The sequence below is a fragment of the Lonchura striata genome, chromosome 7, assembly GCF_050655825.1.
Source record: "Lonchura striata isolate lonStrDom1 chromosome 7, ASM5065582v1, whole genome shotgun sequence".
Taxonomy (NCBI): domain Eukaryota; kingdom Metazoa; phylum Chordata; class Aves; order Passeriformes; family Estrildidae; genus Lonchura; species Lonchura striata.
Window position 1 is genome coordinate 6609522 of NC_140709.1, and position 17838 is coordinate 6627359.

A 17838-nucleotide genomic window follows, 5' to 3' on the forward strand; every position below is an offset into this window, starting at 1 on the left:
CAGAGCACTCAGCACAATGTATATAGTGAGCTCTTTAGGACTTACTGAAAAAAAAAAATCATCTGAGAGTCAAATGGAGTCAAAGTACACAAATTACAATCCCTGATGAGGTTTGAGTAACAGCACATGTTGAGGGATGTCTTCAGCTGTAACTTAAAGATAATATTGATTGACAGCAATAACTTGCCCACATGATTGCAGATGAGCTTTAGACAAAATTTTGGTTATTAAAGGAAATGAACTCTGAAATAGAACCAACATTTCATAGATATGTAGAATTTTGTGTTTAGTTGGTTTTAAAATGTTCTCAGCCCTTCAGTTTTGCTGTACTGGAATGCAGAAGAGCTGGGGTAACCTGAATGTGTCCACCCTGCTGGGAGAGCAGTGTTTTCAGGGCTCAAGGAGGGAGAGCTTTGGAAACAAACAAAAAAAAAAAAAATTTAAAAAAAAAAAAAGAGACTAAAGTTCCTGGATGTTTTTGGGCAGGAGAAAGCACACTCTTGCTACTGCCTGGATTCATATCAGAGTCACTTTTCCAGCTGAGTGAGGTGCCACACATCAGATTTCCTTTATTCACCCAGGATCAGAGCACTAACATGTCTCATGCTGCCCTGCATGCCCTGAAGCCATGGTGGACTAAGCCCCAGCCATGCAGATAACGCTGCTTTTGTTGGTTTTTCATCCACAGCTGTGCTGGGATTCTTCTAAAGCTGAAAAGGCCAAAAAGAGGGGGAAGCTTTGTCTACTTATTTCATCTTTCTCTAAATGGGAGGCAATATTAGCAAATGTCAACTGATACTTAAACATAAAGGGAAGCATAAGCATCTCAGAAAATGTTTTCACATTTTCATGACCTTTCTCCAACTGAGTGAAAGCGGTTTTTATGTTTATCTATGTCTTTTTATCTACTGTGAAAGTCCAGTCCAGTGTCAGGTAATGCAGAGAACACTTATCTATGGAACAGATAATTTCTGTTAAATATTACTTCTACTGGTGTATAAGTAGTGTGGAATAGTTGCTGAAGCATGGTTCAGAAATGGACCTGGTCTGTAAGACAGTCATCTTTCTGTTGGTTTCTCTCAGCCTTTGCATAGATGGGAGATTTGCTTGGAATTTTCCCGCCATTGCTGGGCCTCTACCCAGTGAGCTGGCAGAGAGACTGGGGCTGCAGGACCAGATCCTGACCAGGGACCAGCAGGGCCCTGCCGTGGCTGAAGCCCAGGGTTCCCTTTGCCAGCCAGAGCTCTTGGCTTCCGAGCTGCCCCGGTACTTGGGGCAGCTCCGTGAGCTCGGGGTGACACACTACAAGCTCTTCCTGCCATGGGCACGCCTTCTTCCCCAGGGCAGGGCCATGGAGGCAGATGGAGCCCAGGTGTCCTGCTACCGGCAGCTGCTGGAGGCCCTGGCTGCCGCAGAGCTCCGAGCCCTGCTGGTTCTGCACCGCGGCCGCGTCCCCGGCGCCGTGGCTGCTCAGGCGGGCGGGAGGAGAGCCAGGCCTTTTTCTGAGCTCTTCGTGGAGTATGCAGATTTCAGCTTCCGTGCCTTTGGGGACCTGGTGGATGTGTGGCTGTCCTTCAGTGACCTGCCAGAGGTCCTTCAAAGCCTGCCCTACACTGAGCCCCAGGAACGAGTCCAGGCCGTGGCTGCTGCCCATGAGGGATTTTACACCGCGCTCCATGAGGAAATCTCAGCAGCAGGTAAGGAGAGCAGAGATTTTCAACATGACTCACAAATATTTTGTGATTCCATTAAATGACAACTGCTACGTGCAGTCTCTATGTAGATATTTTTGTGTGCCTCTTCCTGACCCACAGAGGAAAGACTAAAATTATCTGAAACGTACCTGAAAGCATGAAGAGTCAAGGCACAGGAAGTCTCCTATGTGATGACTGTGAGGAAGTCTGCAGTACCTTTTGTTTGGCTTTCCTTACTGCAGACACTGGGGTTTACAGTAGTTAAATCCCAAATCTGCCTGTGTTACAGCAATAGAATTTCACTTCCATGATGGGTAGCTGGGATTTGCCAAGCAGATGTCACTTGGGTCTGCCTTCTTTGGCCTTGGAGTTTTTCTGTCCCAGACAAATAATCAGTAGAGCTGGCCGAGTTGTTATTTCTTTTCCCTAATTTAATTAGTTAATTTATTTTTAATTCTTGCATTTGTCAGGAATACTTTGTTGTACAGTTCACTATCTGGTGTGCAACTTAGAAGTTGCTCAGATTCCCTCCTGCACCTCCTGTCCCTCCAAGTTCCTGCCACCCCAACATCTCAAAAACATTCGGCATAGAATGGATTAAAAAAAAATTGTAGAACCATCACAAAGGCATGGAAATTAATAAAGTTATTATTTATGCAGGGAGTGGAAGGGCTTTTTATTTACAGAGGCTCCTTGAATGGTGCCTTTGAATTTCTACCTTCTTCAGTTCTCCATTGAAATCACAAAGGGTATCCTGAAATCAATTACCTGGAGCAGTGCCTGGTGTTTCACAGCTTCAACTATTTAAAACTGGTTTTAAACAACTGCAGTAAATGGAAATTTTTATTTGTCCTTGATATGTTATCAACAGACTGCCTCTTTCTTTCTCAAGGTGGAAAGCTGTCTATTGACAGTGTTTCATCAGAATTGTTTGCAGTTTCTTTTCAGGTAACACCTTAAGGAAATATTTCCAAAATTATATAAAATTGCCTTGATTTAGCTTTGGTTTTATGTATGGGATCAAATTACTTGGAAGTTCAATAAGATTTTAGCAGGTTGACCAGTTTTGTAAGCTTCAATTATTTGATTAATCTGATTATGTGAAACTGCTAATTTAAAAATTGTTTCAGCATCCTTTCTTGGCTGGTAGGCACTGATTAAGCTACATGGAGACAAATTTGCTCTTATAATTGGCAATGTTAGCAATATAGTTGCTAAATGACAAGGTGTCTCCAAGAAGTGTACCTGTTACCATTTTCTCTGCAGGTGTACTTAATGCACCACCAAAATATTGATACATTATCCTAATTAGCTGATACTTAAAATATCTGTTGATTATGTTAAAATCCAAACTGAGCTTTGCTAGAACTGATGTAGTTGCACAAGGATGGCACAACACAAGGAGAATGTAACCTTTACAAAGGCAATGACATTCTTTCTTAAAGATCCAGTTCCCTGTTCATAGCTGTCCTCACCCAGAGGATGTTGATGTAGGTTGTAGTGCACACATGACAGTGCAGGTTTTTTTCGCTGTATTCATAATCCTTCAAAACTTAGAACCAAGTCAAGCAATGTTGTAGGTTTGATATTGCAAGGATTTAAGCAAGGTGTGGTTTGTAGGGAAAGCAAAGAAGATGTTTGAGATGAGCTGACTGAACTAGAAGAGAACCTTGGACTGATAAACAAACTGAAAGCTCATCAGTTTTCTTCCAACTTAACAAGAGAATAATCTGTTCCCTTGAGGTTGATAACTTCTAGTGGGATAACACTTGTGATAAGAATGATTAAAGATTTCTGAAGTGGGCTTTCAACCAAGAGTTATATAAGTTTATATACCTGAACCACATACTTATAAAGGTTTCTCTGATAAATCATAACCAGGTATTAATAAATTACCTGTAAGTTACTAATATTAAATTAATAAAATATAAGTTAATTTAGTTGTTTAAGTTGTACTTTGTTTAGAAAGAGACATACAAAACACATTTTCCCATAGAGTATCCAGTTTGTGCTCTCTGTATTGTCCAGTGCTCCCATATGGCTTCTTAGTCCAGCAATATGTCTGTATCAAACTTTACACAGTTTTATGTATTTTTAATGTAATAGTTAAAAAAACCCAAAATATTTTTCTCCAGCATGATTATTTATTTTCCTTTTCTTTTTTCTAGAATTCAGTAGACTTCGTGTCTCTTGACGTTCAGTACCATTGTGGACATGAAACAGATTTCTACAAGAAAATGAATGAGTCCCAAGTAAAGTTATGCACAGGGTTAAAATGGTTGCAGCAAACAACAGACCAAAAATAGTAGCAGAATTTCATGTGCTGGGATGTTTGTCTAAAGAGTTGTGATTTTCTGTGAAAGCTGAGGCAGCAGCTACACTAAGAAGAAGCTGCAAATTCTCATTTCTCTGTTGTTATTCTGACTTAAAAACTGTTGTTGGAAAATGCTGGAAAGCATCCTTTTGGTCAATGCTTATTATTGATGCATTAACAACTGGAATGGTGGAATTCTTTTATCTGGGACTGAAAAACCTTCTCTCTCACATGATGTTTGATAAGCTGTTAGGCCAATACCTAAGTACTGAAAGATATTAAACTCTAGCATGAGCTCTACAGCAGTGCTACCAAACTTCACATTCCTTATCAGCAGGGGTGGTGCTGGAAATGTTACTGAGGGTGAGTTTATTTAAAGGATTAGATCTTCTGGCAGCACCAACATCAGTGATGCTGTAGCCTGGTACCTGTTATAACCTATATTAAATCTCTGGTAGTGAACTGCATTCTTAAAATTCATAAGCAAAGAGACATCCAGCATCTGGGTAGCAGGATAAGGAGCTGCCCATGTAAAATGCAAAGAACACAAAAAACATGGTTTTACTAAGTGGCTGATGCTTCTTTTCACTCTACTCCCCGATTTCTCCTTTGCAGAGTGTCTGGAAGGACAAAGACATCTTGGTTTTTAATTTAAAAGCCCTTGACTGTGCCTCCATGGAAGAGCATCCTTTCATACCAGTAGCTGCTGTTGTCACAAGTGAGTGATGTTTGAAGAGGATGAGTTTTTTAGTTAAGATCTGCATGATAGCTTGTAAAGGAAATTCAAAATCATCAAATCTAGGCAATCACCTGCTATTAGATTAAATAATTTGCAGTTTTTTTATAGTATTCTTGGAAAGTTAAGAATGGATGGTGGGTGTTGAGGAAGGGAAAACAGGAATCTTTCCCAGATCTTTTCATCGGCCTCAAATTACAGAAGGGAAGGTTTAAGTTGAATATTAGGAAAAATTTCTTTCAAGATATAATTGTTTGTTACAAGTAGTGTCATGCAGTCCATTGCATCTAAGACTATATCCATCACTTACCATTTGTTTGCAGCTATTAATAAAGAAGCACATATGATTGGATGTGACATTAATGAGTTCTTGGACTACGTACCTCATGTTTTAAGGTACTATAAAAATGTTGTAACACCATGCAATACTATAATAAGATACAATAATAAAACAGCTTCTTCTAGAAACCTATGTGCAGGGAGAGACAAGACAGTTTAGTGGTAAAATCTGCTGTTAGTTGCTGAAAGGGCTGCAAAGGGCTGTTTTTCTGCTGAGCCCAGTCTCTTCCAATTACTTGCAATCCACCATCCTGCTACTAATCCTGTAATGTAATCCTCTTCCACTCTCTCATCCTTGGTTACCCAAATTGCACCTTCAAGCCAATAGTAACAAGTACATTTTTCAAGCCTTCTGCTTTTTCAAGAGCAAAATGGTTATAAATAAACAAATCCAATAGAGGCTTTCCAAGGGGAGAAGCCATTTGAGCTTATGGAATTGTGGGAGATGTCATGGTGCAGGGAGATGCTAAGGATTACAATGGCAGGAAACTCAGGAAGCAGTTGTAGCATGGGAAATTGCTGCTCACTGCAAGGATGTTGTTCGCACCTCTGACCTAACTAATGGATTATGAGACTCTACATGCAAAGAGCTGTTCTGCAGTTACTCACTGCCCTCCACCTTCATGTCCCAGCTGGGAGAGAGCAGGGTTAGATTGGTCAGATGTCAGAGGAACTATATGTGGCTTATGTGACCTGAACAGGAAGCAAACTTCCTTTATACTCCGTGTTTGCAAGTTTTATGGCACTGGTGTCCACCTTGGAGATTTTAACTTCTATTTATTGTATTTCCAGTGAAACAAATACTCTACAGGAAAACCCAGATGCTGTTCTTGCCCCTCAGTCCTCCTATCAAACAGTCTGGGAAATGTTTGCTGAACAGTCTGAATCGGAGAGGGATTCTTTCCTGCAAGATGTTTTCCCAAGTGGGTTCCTCTGGGGCACATCCACAGGTGCCTTTAACATCGAAGGAGCTTGGGCAGAAGATGGGAAGGGAGAGAGCATCTGGGACCAGTTTGGGCATGAGGGCCATGTCCACCTGAATCAAACAGCAGACGTGGCCTGTGACAGCTACTATAAAACCAGCTATGACATTTACCTGCTCAGGGGTCTTCACCCCCAGCTGTACAAATTTTCTGTATCCTGGTCTAGAATTTTGCCTGCTGGCACCAAGAAGACCATCAATTCCAAGGGTGTTGATTATTACAACCACTTAATTGACAACTTGTTGGACTCTGACATTGAGCCCATGGTGACTCTCTTCCACTGGGACCTGCCCCAAGCTCTGCAGGCTCTTGGTGGCTGGCAGAATGAAAGTATCATAGATGCTTTTGTGAGCTATGCAGACTTCTGCTTTTCCACGTTTGGGGATCGGGTCAAGCTCTGGGTTACGTTCCATGAGCCCTGGGTTATCAGCTATGCTGGCTATGGCACCGGAGAGCATCCTCCAGGAATCACTGAGCCAGGAGCAGCATCGTACAAGGTAGGGCACAGGAATAATTAGGATCCTGCAGCTACTCTTGTTGGGTTGTTTTCCATTATGGTTCTGTGTTTTAACTATGTTCAAACCTAATGTGGCCTCTGAGACAGCTATTTGACTGCTGGATTTATGATACTTGTTAAAAATGGGTTAGTTAAGAGAGGCCAGGTGTTGTTATTTTATTTTTCTATTCTGAAAGCTGATGTGGATAAATAGTCGGATTCTTTTGCTTATTCTAAAACTAGTACACTCCTTGTCTATCATTATTTGTTTTGTCAAGGTATTTTCTTTTGGATGGAGAGGACATTTTCACATGGCAATAAACCAAATGCTTAAGAGTTTTTGTGCAAAGCAGTGTGACACATTTTCCTCTGCTTTCTGCTCCCAGGTTGCTCACACAATTCTCAAGGCTCATGCCAAGGTCTGGCATTTGTATAATGACAAATACCGTTCTCAGCAACTGGGAAAGGTGGGGCTGGTGCTGAACTCGGACTGGGCTGAACCCAAGACTCCAAGCAGCTCTGAGGATGTGAGGGCAGCTGAGAGGTACCTGCAGTTCATGCTTGGCTGGTTTGCTCACCCCGTATTTGTTAATGGGGATTACCCAGATATCCTGAAGGCTCAGATACAGGAAGTGAACCAGCAGTGCTCCACGAAAGTTGCACAGCTGCCTGTGTTTACAGAGGAGGAGAAGTCCTTGGTGAAAGGGACTGCAGATTTCTTTGGCCTGTCCCATTACACCTCCCGCCTGGTCAGTGCCAGGACTAACGAGATGTGTACACCAGGCTACGAGAGCATTGGGAACTTCTCCTTGCATGTAGATCCTTCCTGGCCACAGGCTGCCTCTTCTTGGATCCATGTGGTCCCATGGGGATTGAGAAGGCTGCTGAAGTTTGTATCCCAGGAATACACAGGGTCAAAGATCCCAATATACATAGCAGGGAATGGTGTGCCAACAGGAGACACCGGGGATCTTCTCAATGACACTCTGCGAGTGGATTATTTCCGCCGGTACATTGATGAGGCCCTGAAAGGTATGGAGAAATCAAATTATTTTATCTTTTTTAATCATGGCAAGGGGTTACTCTAGCCCTTCCATGGTGGTTAAATTTAAAACATCACCACTTGCACGGTGATGTGAGGTCAGCCTCCTGTTGTGTAGGTAATGAGTGTGACTTTATATTCTTAAGCCGGTCTGGTGTCCAGATATGGAGCTTTCCATTCTGTTTAAGTATTAGAAGGCCTTTTTTTATATATGGATTAATGTAGTCTGGACCCTAAGGTCAGTCCCTCTGTGAGAACACTGTTCATACACTCCAGTTCTCCTGGAGATGACTGGCCTGCAGGCTGTTGCCTGTAGACCTCTCATAAATTGGGGCAGAATTGCCTTTACCAATTAATCAGATATAATTGGTAGTAACCACTGGAAAGATCTTCCTAAAATTTCTACCTCAACCATTTTGAGAATATTTAGGTTATGCTTGTAGAATGCTCAAGTTATGCTTGTATCTTTGCAAGCTGTGTATCTTTTGACATAAAAATAGCATTAGTGGCAAGTTCTGGACAAACATAGAGAGCTGAGATTTCAAATAGAGATTTGACTGATGCTCTCTAGATAGACTAAACAATACTGTCAGGAGAACATTAAATATGCTGTATTAAATATGTTGGTGATCAGTGTGTACAGCATTTGATCTGCTTGACCTAGATCTCAACATACTGCTGGAAGTGTTGAAAGCTACAGAAGACACAATTTAGCATTTACTTCTGCTGAGGCTGTTATGTCTCAGCAGAAGTAAAGAGGAAGGGAGTGAACGTTTTTTGAATAAGAGAGATTTAATGCTTTTTTGTAAGCAATGTGAGGAGAGATGCTGGACTTGCCTGTGCTGGAATTGGGTAGACAGTTCAGCTAAAAGAAGCTCTCCTATGCTCAGGGGATATAGGCAAGCACTAAATACCCGCAAGGTTTCAGTTTAATTACAGTGTTAAATCTAAAAGTGAGCCATACACCTAAATTGATGAAATCTGCTTGAAAATAAGAACACAGGGGAAGGAATACCAGTGTCCTGTACTCAGGACACCTCTTGACAAATGCTTCTTTTCTCACACATTTCTATCACTAAGCATTTCACTAGTTCCTATTACCGTGCTGACTGCTTTTCCTACCAGATACTCCTAATTGTTTGGGAATTTTTTTTAGCCTTTAAAATAATTTGTAAGTATTTGGCTTGTCACACCTATCCTTGGCTGTGGTGCTTCTGTTTTGCTGAGTTGTGTTCAGGTGGGTAATTAACTATGTCTCGTTTTTTCTGTGGCAGCGGTGAAACTGGATGCTGTTGATGTCCGCTCCTACATTGCTCGATCCCTGCTTGATGGCTTTGAAGGCCCAGAGGGATACAGCCTAAAATTTGGGCTGCATCATGTGAACTTTGAAGATAGCAACAGACAAAGGACTCCCAAGGCATCTGCTTACTTCTATTCCAGTCTTATTGAGAAAAATGGTTTTCCATCCCAAGCCTTGAGCAGATCTGCACCAGTGGTGTTTGACCGACCTGTGCCATCAAAGCTGCCAAGTTTACCAGCATCAGAAGTTCCCTCCAAGGCAAAAGTCGTTTGGCAGAAGTTTTCATCCCAGACTGCCTTTGAAAGAGACATGTATTTTTATGGGACATTCCCAGAGGATTTTACATGGGGTGTGTCTTCCTCTGCCTACCAGATAGAGGGAGGTTGGGATGCTGATGGCAAAGGACCCAGCATTTGGGATAACTTCACCCATGTCCCAGGGAATGTAAACGATAACAGTACTGGAGATACAGCTTGTGATAGCTACAACAGGGTGGAGGAAGATATTTACATGCTGAGAGCCTTAGGTGTAAAGAACTATCGTTTTTCCTTGTCCTGGCCTCGAATTTTCCCCACTGGAAGGAACAACTCAATCAACAGCCATGGAGTCACATACTACAACCACCTCATTGATGGACTGATTGCAAACAACATCACTCCAATTGTCACTCTCTACCACTGGGACCTACCACAAGCTCTCCAGGACATTGGTGGCTGGGAGAGCAACGAGCTGATTGACCTATTTAACAGCTTTGCAGACTTCTGTTTCCAGACCTTTGGGGACAGGGTGAAGTTCTGGATTACAATCAATGAACCCAACATCATTGCCTGGATGGGCTACGGCAAAGGGTTGTTCCCACCCAATGTCAAGGAGCCTGGCAGTGCTCCCTACAGGGTTGCCCACATCTTACTGAAAGCTCATGCCAGGGTCTACCACACCTACGATGACAAATACAGAGCGAGTCAGGGAGGGGTCATTGCCCTGTGCCCCTTCATTAGCTGGGCCGAGCCAAAGACACTGAGTGACCCCAGGGACATTGAAGCTGCTGACAGTTACCTGCAGTTTTTGGTGGGTTGGTTCACACACCCGATTTTCAAAAACGGGGACTACCCCGAGGTCATGAAGTGGAAAGTTGGGAACAGGAGTGAGCTCCAGAACCTGCCATCGTCGCGCCTGCCGGTTTTCACAGCGGAGGAGCGGGAATACATCCGGGGCACGGCAGATGTCTTCTGCTTCAACACATACTCCACCAAAATTGTAAAGTACTCAACAACACCTCTGACACCCTTCTCTTACGAGTATGATCAGGAAGTTTCACTAACAGTTGACAGCTCCTGGCCTTCCTCAGCTCTCCCTGACCATCGGCCTGTGGCCTGGGGTCTGAGGAGGCTACTGAACTGGATCAAAGAGGAATATGGAAACCCCCCAATATATATCATTGAGAATGGCGTGGGGAAAAAAGCCAAATCAGATGTTGATGACAATGCCAGGATATTTTACTACAAAACATACATTGATGAAGCTTTAAAAGGTACCATAATTTGCTTTTGCAATCTGGTGGTGTGTGTCTCCTCTCTAGATTTCGGGTTACTTAACTCCTCTGAAGAGTACTTTTTAAAAGTGATTGATATCAGTCTTTAAATAGTCTGAATACAATATAAACATAGTGTTTGCTTTTATGACCTTCTTTGTATGGCTGTACTTTGTTTCCTCCAGCTGTGAAGATTCTCTCAATGATCTTAGTTGACCAGTGCCACCTGTATGAAACTAGGAGCCTGTATGTGTTTGCATGTGAATTCCTTAGGGTTCATTTAGTGTGTGGTTATACCATTAATGCTCCTCTGTTTTTTTTTTTCTGATCTTTCAGCTTACAAGGTAGATGGTGTTAATCTGAAAGGATACAACGCTTGGTCTCTGATGGATAACTTTGAATGGGTGGATGGTTATGATCCAAGATTTGGATTGCACCAGATTGATTTTGACAACCCCAACAGGCCGAGGACGCCAAAGCGCTCTGCTGTGTACTATGCTGAAATCATCCGCAATAATGGTATCCCACTGCCCAAGGAAGATGAATTTTTATATGGAGAGTTTCCAGAGAACTTCCTGTGGAGTGCAGCAAGCGCAGCTTACCAGGTCAGGAAACTGAGACAGATTCCTGAAGTATCTGTGGACAGTTAATTCATTGCGTGGCACCACAAAGAATAACAGGCTGAATTCTTTGCTAGAATGAGACCTAAATTTGGGTTTGCTAATAGTTCTTCCTGCATTTTCAATTACAGATTGAGGGAGGATGGAGAGCAGATGGGAAAGGACTTAGCATTTGGGACAAATATTCCCACACTCCCTTGAAAATCGCCAACGACGCAACTGGAGATGTAGCTTGTGACAGCTACCACAGGCTTGAGGAGGATGTGGAAATGCTGAAAAGCCTCAAGGTGTCTCACTATCGCTTTTCAATCTCCTGGCCTCGTGTTCTCCCAGATGGGACCACCAGGTACATCAATGAAAAGGGACTGAACTACTATGAAAGGCTGATCGATGCCCTTCTGGCAGCCAACATTATGCCTCAGGTAAGTACAGCCAGTAAGTTTCAGGTTACTAAAAAATAGCAAAACCCAAATCTGATGCTCAGAGCAACGTGTGTGTTTCCATCCATACCCTGCTTCACACAGAAGTTGTTTTTCATTTCATTTTGATAAGAAACATAGGGTATTGCATAAGCCAATGAACTTGGAATGTAGGGATGTATTGAATTACTACCCAGAAAGACCACAGTAAACTTGTTGGCAGTTTCCAATTGTTTTCTTGTCCCTTTACCTTGGAAATAGATTCCACAGGGACCTATGCAGGAATCTTTCAGACACTGAGGTGAGACTGATTAATGCAGTTCCCATGATCTTCCTTCTTGCCTTTCTTAGAGATGGATGTAGCTTTATTCTTTTTCTGGGAGTACGGAAACTCCACTGGTCAGTGTTATTTGTCACATACAATGGACAGTGACCTCACCCCTCCATCAATCAGCTCTGTCAACACTGTTGAGTGACACTGAGCTATCTTCATAGTCCTGTACTAGCCCAGACAGGTGTCCTAGTGGATTGTATTTCACCTGAGAGTCAGTGCAGGTGCAGCAGTTCTTCACTAATGAGTTCTTATTGTCACAAGGTGGTTTTTGGTAAAACAAAAAAAAAAGTTTCACCTTTACCATTGGCAGTCCCTAAAGAAACTGGCAAAAATGTATTTTATTGAGTGCATGAGTGACCACTACAACATCAAACTACATTAGGAACAGGTAGCTGCAGATCAAAGCACGGTCCATTTGTGGTCATAAATGAATCTGAGTTACTGTGAGAGTGACTGGTTGAGTCTTTGTCCTCTTGTCTTTCCCCACAGGTAACTCTTTATCACTGGGACCTCCCACAGCCGCTGCAGGACCTTGGTGGGTGGGAGAATGATACTGTAATTCAGAGGTTTAAGGAATATGCTGAGGTCCTTTTCCAGAGGCTGGGGGATAAAGTGAAATTTTGGATAACCTTCAATGAACCCTACACCGCTGCCTATCTTGGCTATGGCGTTGGTACAGCTGCTCCAGGTAAGACTGCTGGGCATAACCTCAGAGCCCGCATGCACTGTCAGCACAATTGTTTTATGCTGCAGCAGAGCAGTTCCCTGGGCTTGCAAATGTAGAACGAGGAAGCTGCTGTGCTGTGGATAGATGGGGCTTGGATTGCTGTGGTGTGCTGAACAGGTCCTTCTTTTACTCTGCCTGTCACCTCAAAGTCTGGATTACACTTGCTGCCTGGAGCAGACCTTGTTTCCAGACCAGCTCAAGGAACTGTGGAGAAGGGATAGGGCTAAAGGAAGTCCCAGCTCAGCAGCAGGGTAGAACCAAAAGAGGGAAGCCAACCTGAACACACAGCTTTCTGCTTTCCAAACTGGCAGCAGCAGCCTGTTGCCAGGGCTGGCAGCCCATGTCCCACTCCAGAGGGAGCAGGGGGCAATGCAGAGTTCTCCTGGCATAGCCTTCCCATGGCAGCTGCTCCTTCAGCTGCCTCTGCCTAGCACTGATTCCAGCCCAGGGCTGGGCTTGGGGCACCAGGTATTGCTTTACCAGGGGCAGTTCTGGGTACCCCGGGGCTGTGTTAACCTGGGAAACAGCCATGCTAGGGCTGGGAAGTGCTGCTCCACTGCCCCTGCTTGTCCCTGTCCCTGCAGGCATCTGGGCTCGGCCAGGGCACGCTCCCTACGTGGTGGGACACAACATGATCAGGGCACACGCCGAGGTCTGGCACCTCTACAACGAGACCTTCCGGGCCAAGCAGGGAGGGCTCATCTCCATCACCATCAACTCTGACTGGGCAGAACCACGCAACCCACACAGCCAGGAGGACATTGAAGCTGCCAAACGATTCATGGAGGTACAGAGACCCCTGGTCACAGCTCTCCCTGCTGCTCCAGGTGACACCCCTGCTTTGGGTGCTGGATGTGCCAGACCCAGGTCAGCATCTCACTGAAATAAAATGGTGAGGCAGAGGCATCACTGCAAGGAAATGTATCCCCCTTTTATGTGGACTGATCAAGAATCCAACAGAAATGAGACAAAATATGGTTGCAGTGACAAAAGCCTATTAAACTTACTGCTAATAATTAGTTTTGAAACATGATTTATCCTCCCTTATTTCCTGGCTTAGTTTTTTCTAGGTTGGTTTTCTCACCCCATTTTCAAAAATGGTGATTATAATGAAGTGATGAAAAGAAGGATTCAGGAACGAAGTCTGGCTCAGGGCCTGAGCAAGTCCCGGTAAGAGCCCAGGCACACACCTGCTTTTGTTTCACTGGCTGTGCTGAAACATGCTTTCTTCTAGAAATTATGCATTTCAATGATTCTATTCCCATGTTACTGTAAAAAAGCTTATTGTATCCTCACAGAAAAATGCTAGTGTATATTTTTAGAGAATCACAGAATGGTTTGTATTGGAAGGGACCTTAAAGTTCATTTAGTTCCAATCTAGGCAGGGGGCTTTATCTATTCCCTGTCTTTACCTCTCTTGCAGACTAAATTGACTGATGTATCTATGGGGTAATAAAATGTCAGCTCAGTGACACAGTAACTACTCTGCATTAGCCACAGTACTTTACCTGATGCCTGTGGTAAATTTGTTTAACTTTTCTTAAAACTACGGACTGAACTCATTGGTCACTCTCAGTTACATTCTTATTTTCCATTCCCAGTTGAGAGTTTCTCTCCTTCTGCTTGTGGTGCTGGTACCAAGGATCCCAGCATTACCCGTGGAGTGTGTGCAAAGTGCATTCTTTGTTTTCTCTTGCAGACTTCCAGAATTTACTGAAAGTGAAAAACGAAGAATTAAAGGCACATATGACTACTTTGGTCTAAATCATTATACCACGGTTTTAGCATACAACTTAAACTTTCCTAAGGATGTTATGTCATTTGACTCTGATAGGTAAGAGATTAATGTAAATTATTGGTCAAGTAAAATCTGAACAGCTGGAGCCTGGGTTAACTGACAAGTATAAATTTATGGCAAATCAAGCTGTGAGATAGGTGTTTTAAGCTGTTACAAACCAACACTAGGGATACTATAAACAAGCAGTGTCTGAGGTGCCGTTATTTTCACGGAAGTCCAGCAACAGCCTTTTTCTTACAGATATGAAGTGATGATAGACAGTGTTTATCATATTTCCTGCCTTCAATCTGCAGTTTAAACTGTGAGGTGTTATCCTGGTTTATGGATACTGATTCATTTGCTGTTAAACAGAGTTAGGTGCCTCACTGCATTGGATATATGCAAGTTCAAAGCCTAAATAGCTACATCACTTCATGGTTAAGTCAAGATTTTTTATTTAGATACTAATTTCATTCCTCAACTTCAAAAAGTAAACAATAGGAGCTTACTAGTTTTTCTAATGAGAATTCAGGTAATGGTGGGGTCACACATGGGGGTGAAATTGTCTCCTTTCCAAAATGTTTCCATAGGGAATAGATGAAATTTGAAATAACTTTGCTGGTACATCCCAGCCCCTTATAGTTTAACCCTCTAAGACAGTGAGCTCATTACATTCCTGCATGTAATGTAAAGAGCAATTTTGTGTGCTCAAGCACTGCATTATGCCTTGTAAAGTAGAAACTACATTGCAGTATGCAAAGATTTGGAACGAACAGTCACATCATCAGCCACAGCTGATTTACACAGGGTGTTATTGTAGATCAAAATTGAGAAGTGTTTTTTTAAGCTTGTGAGCACCAGCAGCACCTCAGCCCTGGGCATGGAGCTGCCTGGCACGTGGGAGTGGCCCTGAGCAGTGTCCCCTCCACAGGGCCGTAGGCACAGTGACCGACCGCACCTGGCCGAGCTCTGGTTCCGCCTGGCTGAAGATGACACCCTTTGGGTTCAGAAAGCTCCTCAGGTGGATAAAGGAAGAGTACAACAACCCTCCCATTTATGTGACTGAAAATGGGGTCTCAGAAAGGGGAGCCTTTGAATTCAATGACACTTGGAGAATGTATTACTATCGGACCTACATTAATGAGGCACTGAAAGGTAAGATTGGTTACTGACATCTGGTCATCCAGAGCTCTAGAGAGCAGCAGTGGCTTTGCCACAAGACTGATGTGTATACAGCAAGTTGTAAAGAGCTGAAAGACCACTGCCATCACACTTGAAAGTTACACAGTTACATGGACTTACTGAATCCACTTCCAAGAGCCTTTGGGTTTGGAAAAACTGCTCATGGATAGTCACAAATGTGCCAGGAAAGATGATCTAAAGGAAGAACAAACCCTGGGTTTAGTGGGGTAACCTGCAGGTTCCTTGGTTTGCTGCACCTGGTGAGAGAGTACTACTACCTGATAAACTCCTTCTAGTCTGACTACTGCTGTGTCTAAAAACTGCATATTTTTTAAAAACAACAGTAAAAACCCAACCCCCAAGCTGGTTTCTGCTACAGCATTGGTCGAACAACTTCAGGAAAGGGCTTTTTCAGTTTACTTTTCTGATGTACTGGGAGCAGCCAGGTGTTCAGGCATTTACTGCCTTGTAAAGGCCCCACAAACACTTGTTTAGGCAATGGTTACATTTTAGGGGTTTTCCTTTCTATTCCTAAACCTTTGTTTCTTGCACAAAGGCTTTGATTTTTGGAGCAGAGAAAAGCAGTGTCCAGTTCTGGGCACTGAGAGAATCTGCTTGTTGGCAGTAACTTCACTGTGTGCCATGTGTAGATGTTCTGCAGCACCCTCCTGCCCTGGCTGGCAGAGGGGTGACCACTGACCTGTTCTCTCTGCTCCTGCCTGCAGCCATTGTGCTCGACGGTGTCGACCTACAGGGCTACACTGCGTGGTCACTGATGGACAACCTCGAGTGGGCAATGGGTTATGAGGAAAAGTTTGGGCTCTACTATGTGAATTTCTCAGACCCTGCCTTGCCACGGCGCCCCAAGGCCTCAGCCAAGTATTACACACAGATCATAAACTGCAATGGCTTTCCAGATCCAGCAACAGGCCCTCATCCCTGTCTGGAACAGGAGCCAGAAGGTAAGTGACACAGCAGAAATGGTGCTTGTGTGTTTGCATCTAATCCTAATCCCAAAAGACTTCCATAATCCTAAGGTTTTTAGAGACATCACCATTTTCTGCAATATTTTCTTTAAAGACTCCAGTTAATGTCACTTCCCTAAGCAAAACCAGACTTAACAACCAAACCTTTTGCAAGAGCACCTCAACACATGCTTGTCTTAAGAATGTAGCAAGTTATTCCATTCAACTTTACTCCAACAGAATTGCCCAAGATGTTTTCCAAACCACACACATGCAATACTCCCACAAGATTGTCTAGAAAAAATTTTGAATACTTTATACAAATCCTTGTTTTGGGTAAGGCTTTGGAAATACCAATTTGTTGTCATTTGTGTCTCCTCAACTGGAGTAGTACAATGAAAAGCAACCAGTGTTAGTGTGGGGGTTTGGGAATGAGAACACTCACCTGGTACTATCAGGAATTGCACTTTCAGCCTCAGCTGTGCCTTCACTCTGAGCTAGAATTGTATCAATCCTTGATCCCCAGAATTACAGCTCCTGCCAGAGTATTGAACAATACAGTTAAAAGCCTGGTGGAGGCAGGGAGCAACAGTGCCCACAGCTGCATGAACAGTTCCCCCAGGCTCTGCACCAACACTTTGTCATTGTTTTCCCATTCAGTGACACCAACAGAGCCGACTCCAGGAGCAGCTGGCAGCGTGCGCTTTTTCGGATTGGATTTGACATCCCAAGGTGCAGAAGTAGCACTCTATGTGCTTCTTGCTATTTCTGCAGTTGGAGCACTGGGCTTGGCTCTTTTCGCATACACATACAGAAAATCATCCAAAAGATCCCATAAACAATCACACATGGAACAGAGTAGTAAACTGTAATATTTCCACCTCATAAACTGTTAGTATGATTGTTTTTTCTTAAAAAAGAAGTCTGTGCCACCACTACTTGCAGCTTTCTGTCTTGCCTCAGAGATGGCTCCCCAGCATTTTGCTGTTTGCTTTCCAATTTAAAAAGGGGGAGGAAAATTATTTTTCTGTGTTAACTCTTTTGTCCATTGGCATTACTGATTTGATTTCTTAAAGACCAAAGTAAAATTGCTTGTTCCCATCTGCCTATAAAGATTTTGAACATCAGCTGGCATTTGTCCTCGCTTCATCAGCATCATCAACAGTCCTGAAAGGACCCCTGGAAGTTCTCCTGCTACTTAGAATTTCAAGACAAATTAGTGTCTCTCCTGGTCAAAACTGTTACACTGCCACTACTGTATAGATTGGATTTTCACCCCCCATTTCTTTTATTTCATGTAAAGTAAAGCAATTTAAACTGCAACAAAATGTTTGTCTGCTGTATTTTAAATTTCAGCACGACCCTGCTTGCTTCCTTGT

General features: G+C 43.2%; 1 protein-coding gene across 2 annotated transcripts; it reads left to right on the plus strand.

The window, feature by feature from the left end:
• Positions 1 to 892: 892 nt before the first annotated feature.
• On the plus strand, positions 893 to 17780 carry LCT (lactase). Of its 2 annotated transcripts, XM_077784841.2 has the most exons (17): positions 893 to 1697; positions 2587 to 2642; positions 3863 to 3946; positions 4624 to 4726; positions 5068 to 5140; positions 5876 to 6563; positions 6949 to 7594; positions 8879 to 10435; positions 10772 to 11040; positions 11187 to 11477; positions 12298 to 12496; positions 13120 to 13322; positions 13596 to 13705; positions 14235 to 14369; positions 15244 to 15467; positions 16220 to 16456; positions 17120 to 17780. In XM_077784841.2, the coding sequence occupies exons 1-17, from the start codon at positions 1037 to 1039 to the stop codon at positions 17329 to 17331; spliced, it is 5748 nt and encodes a 1915-aa protein (XP_077640967.2). In that variant the 5' UTR covers positions 893 to 1036; the 3' UTR covers positions 17332 to 17780. The 2 variants fall into 2 exon arrangements, with proteins under 2 accessions (XP_077640967.2, XP_085440973.1); XM_085584847.1 differs by lacking the exons at positions 893 to 1697; positions 2587 to 2642; positions 3863 to 3946; positions 5068 to 5140 and having other exon boundaries at positions 4593 to 4726.
• Positions 17781 to 17838: the final 58 nt, after the last annotated feature.

Coding starts and splice junctions, on each gene's coding strand:
- LCT (XM_077784841.2), top strand. CDS start 1,037: ATGGACCTGGTCTGTAAGACAGTCATCTTTCTGTTGGTTTCTCTCAGC. Junction 6,564..6,948: donor CAGGAGCAGCATCGTACAAG/GTAGGGCACAGG, acceptor TTCTGCTCCCAG/GTTGCTCACACAATTCTCAA. Junction 13,323..13,595: donor CTGCCAAACGATTCATGGAG/GTACAGAGACCC, acceptor TTCCTGGCTTAG/TTTTTTCTAGGTTGGTTTTC.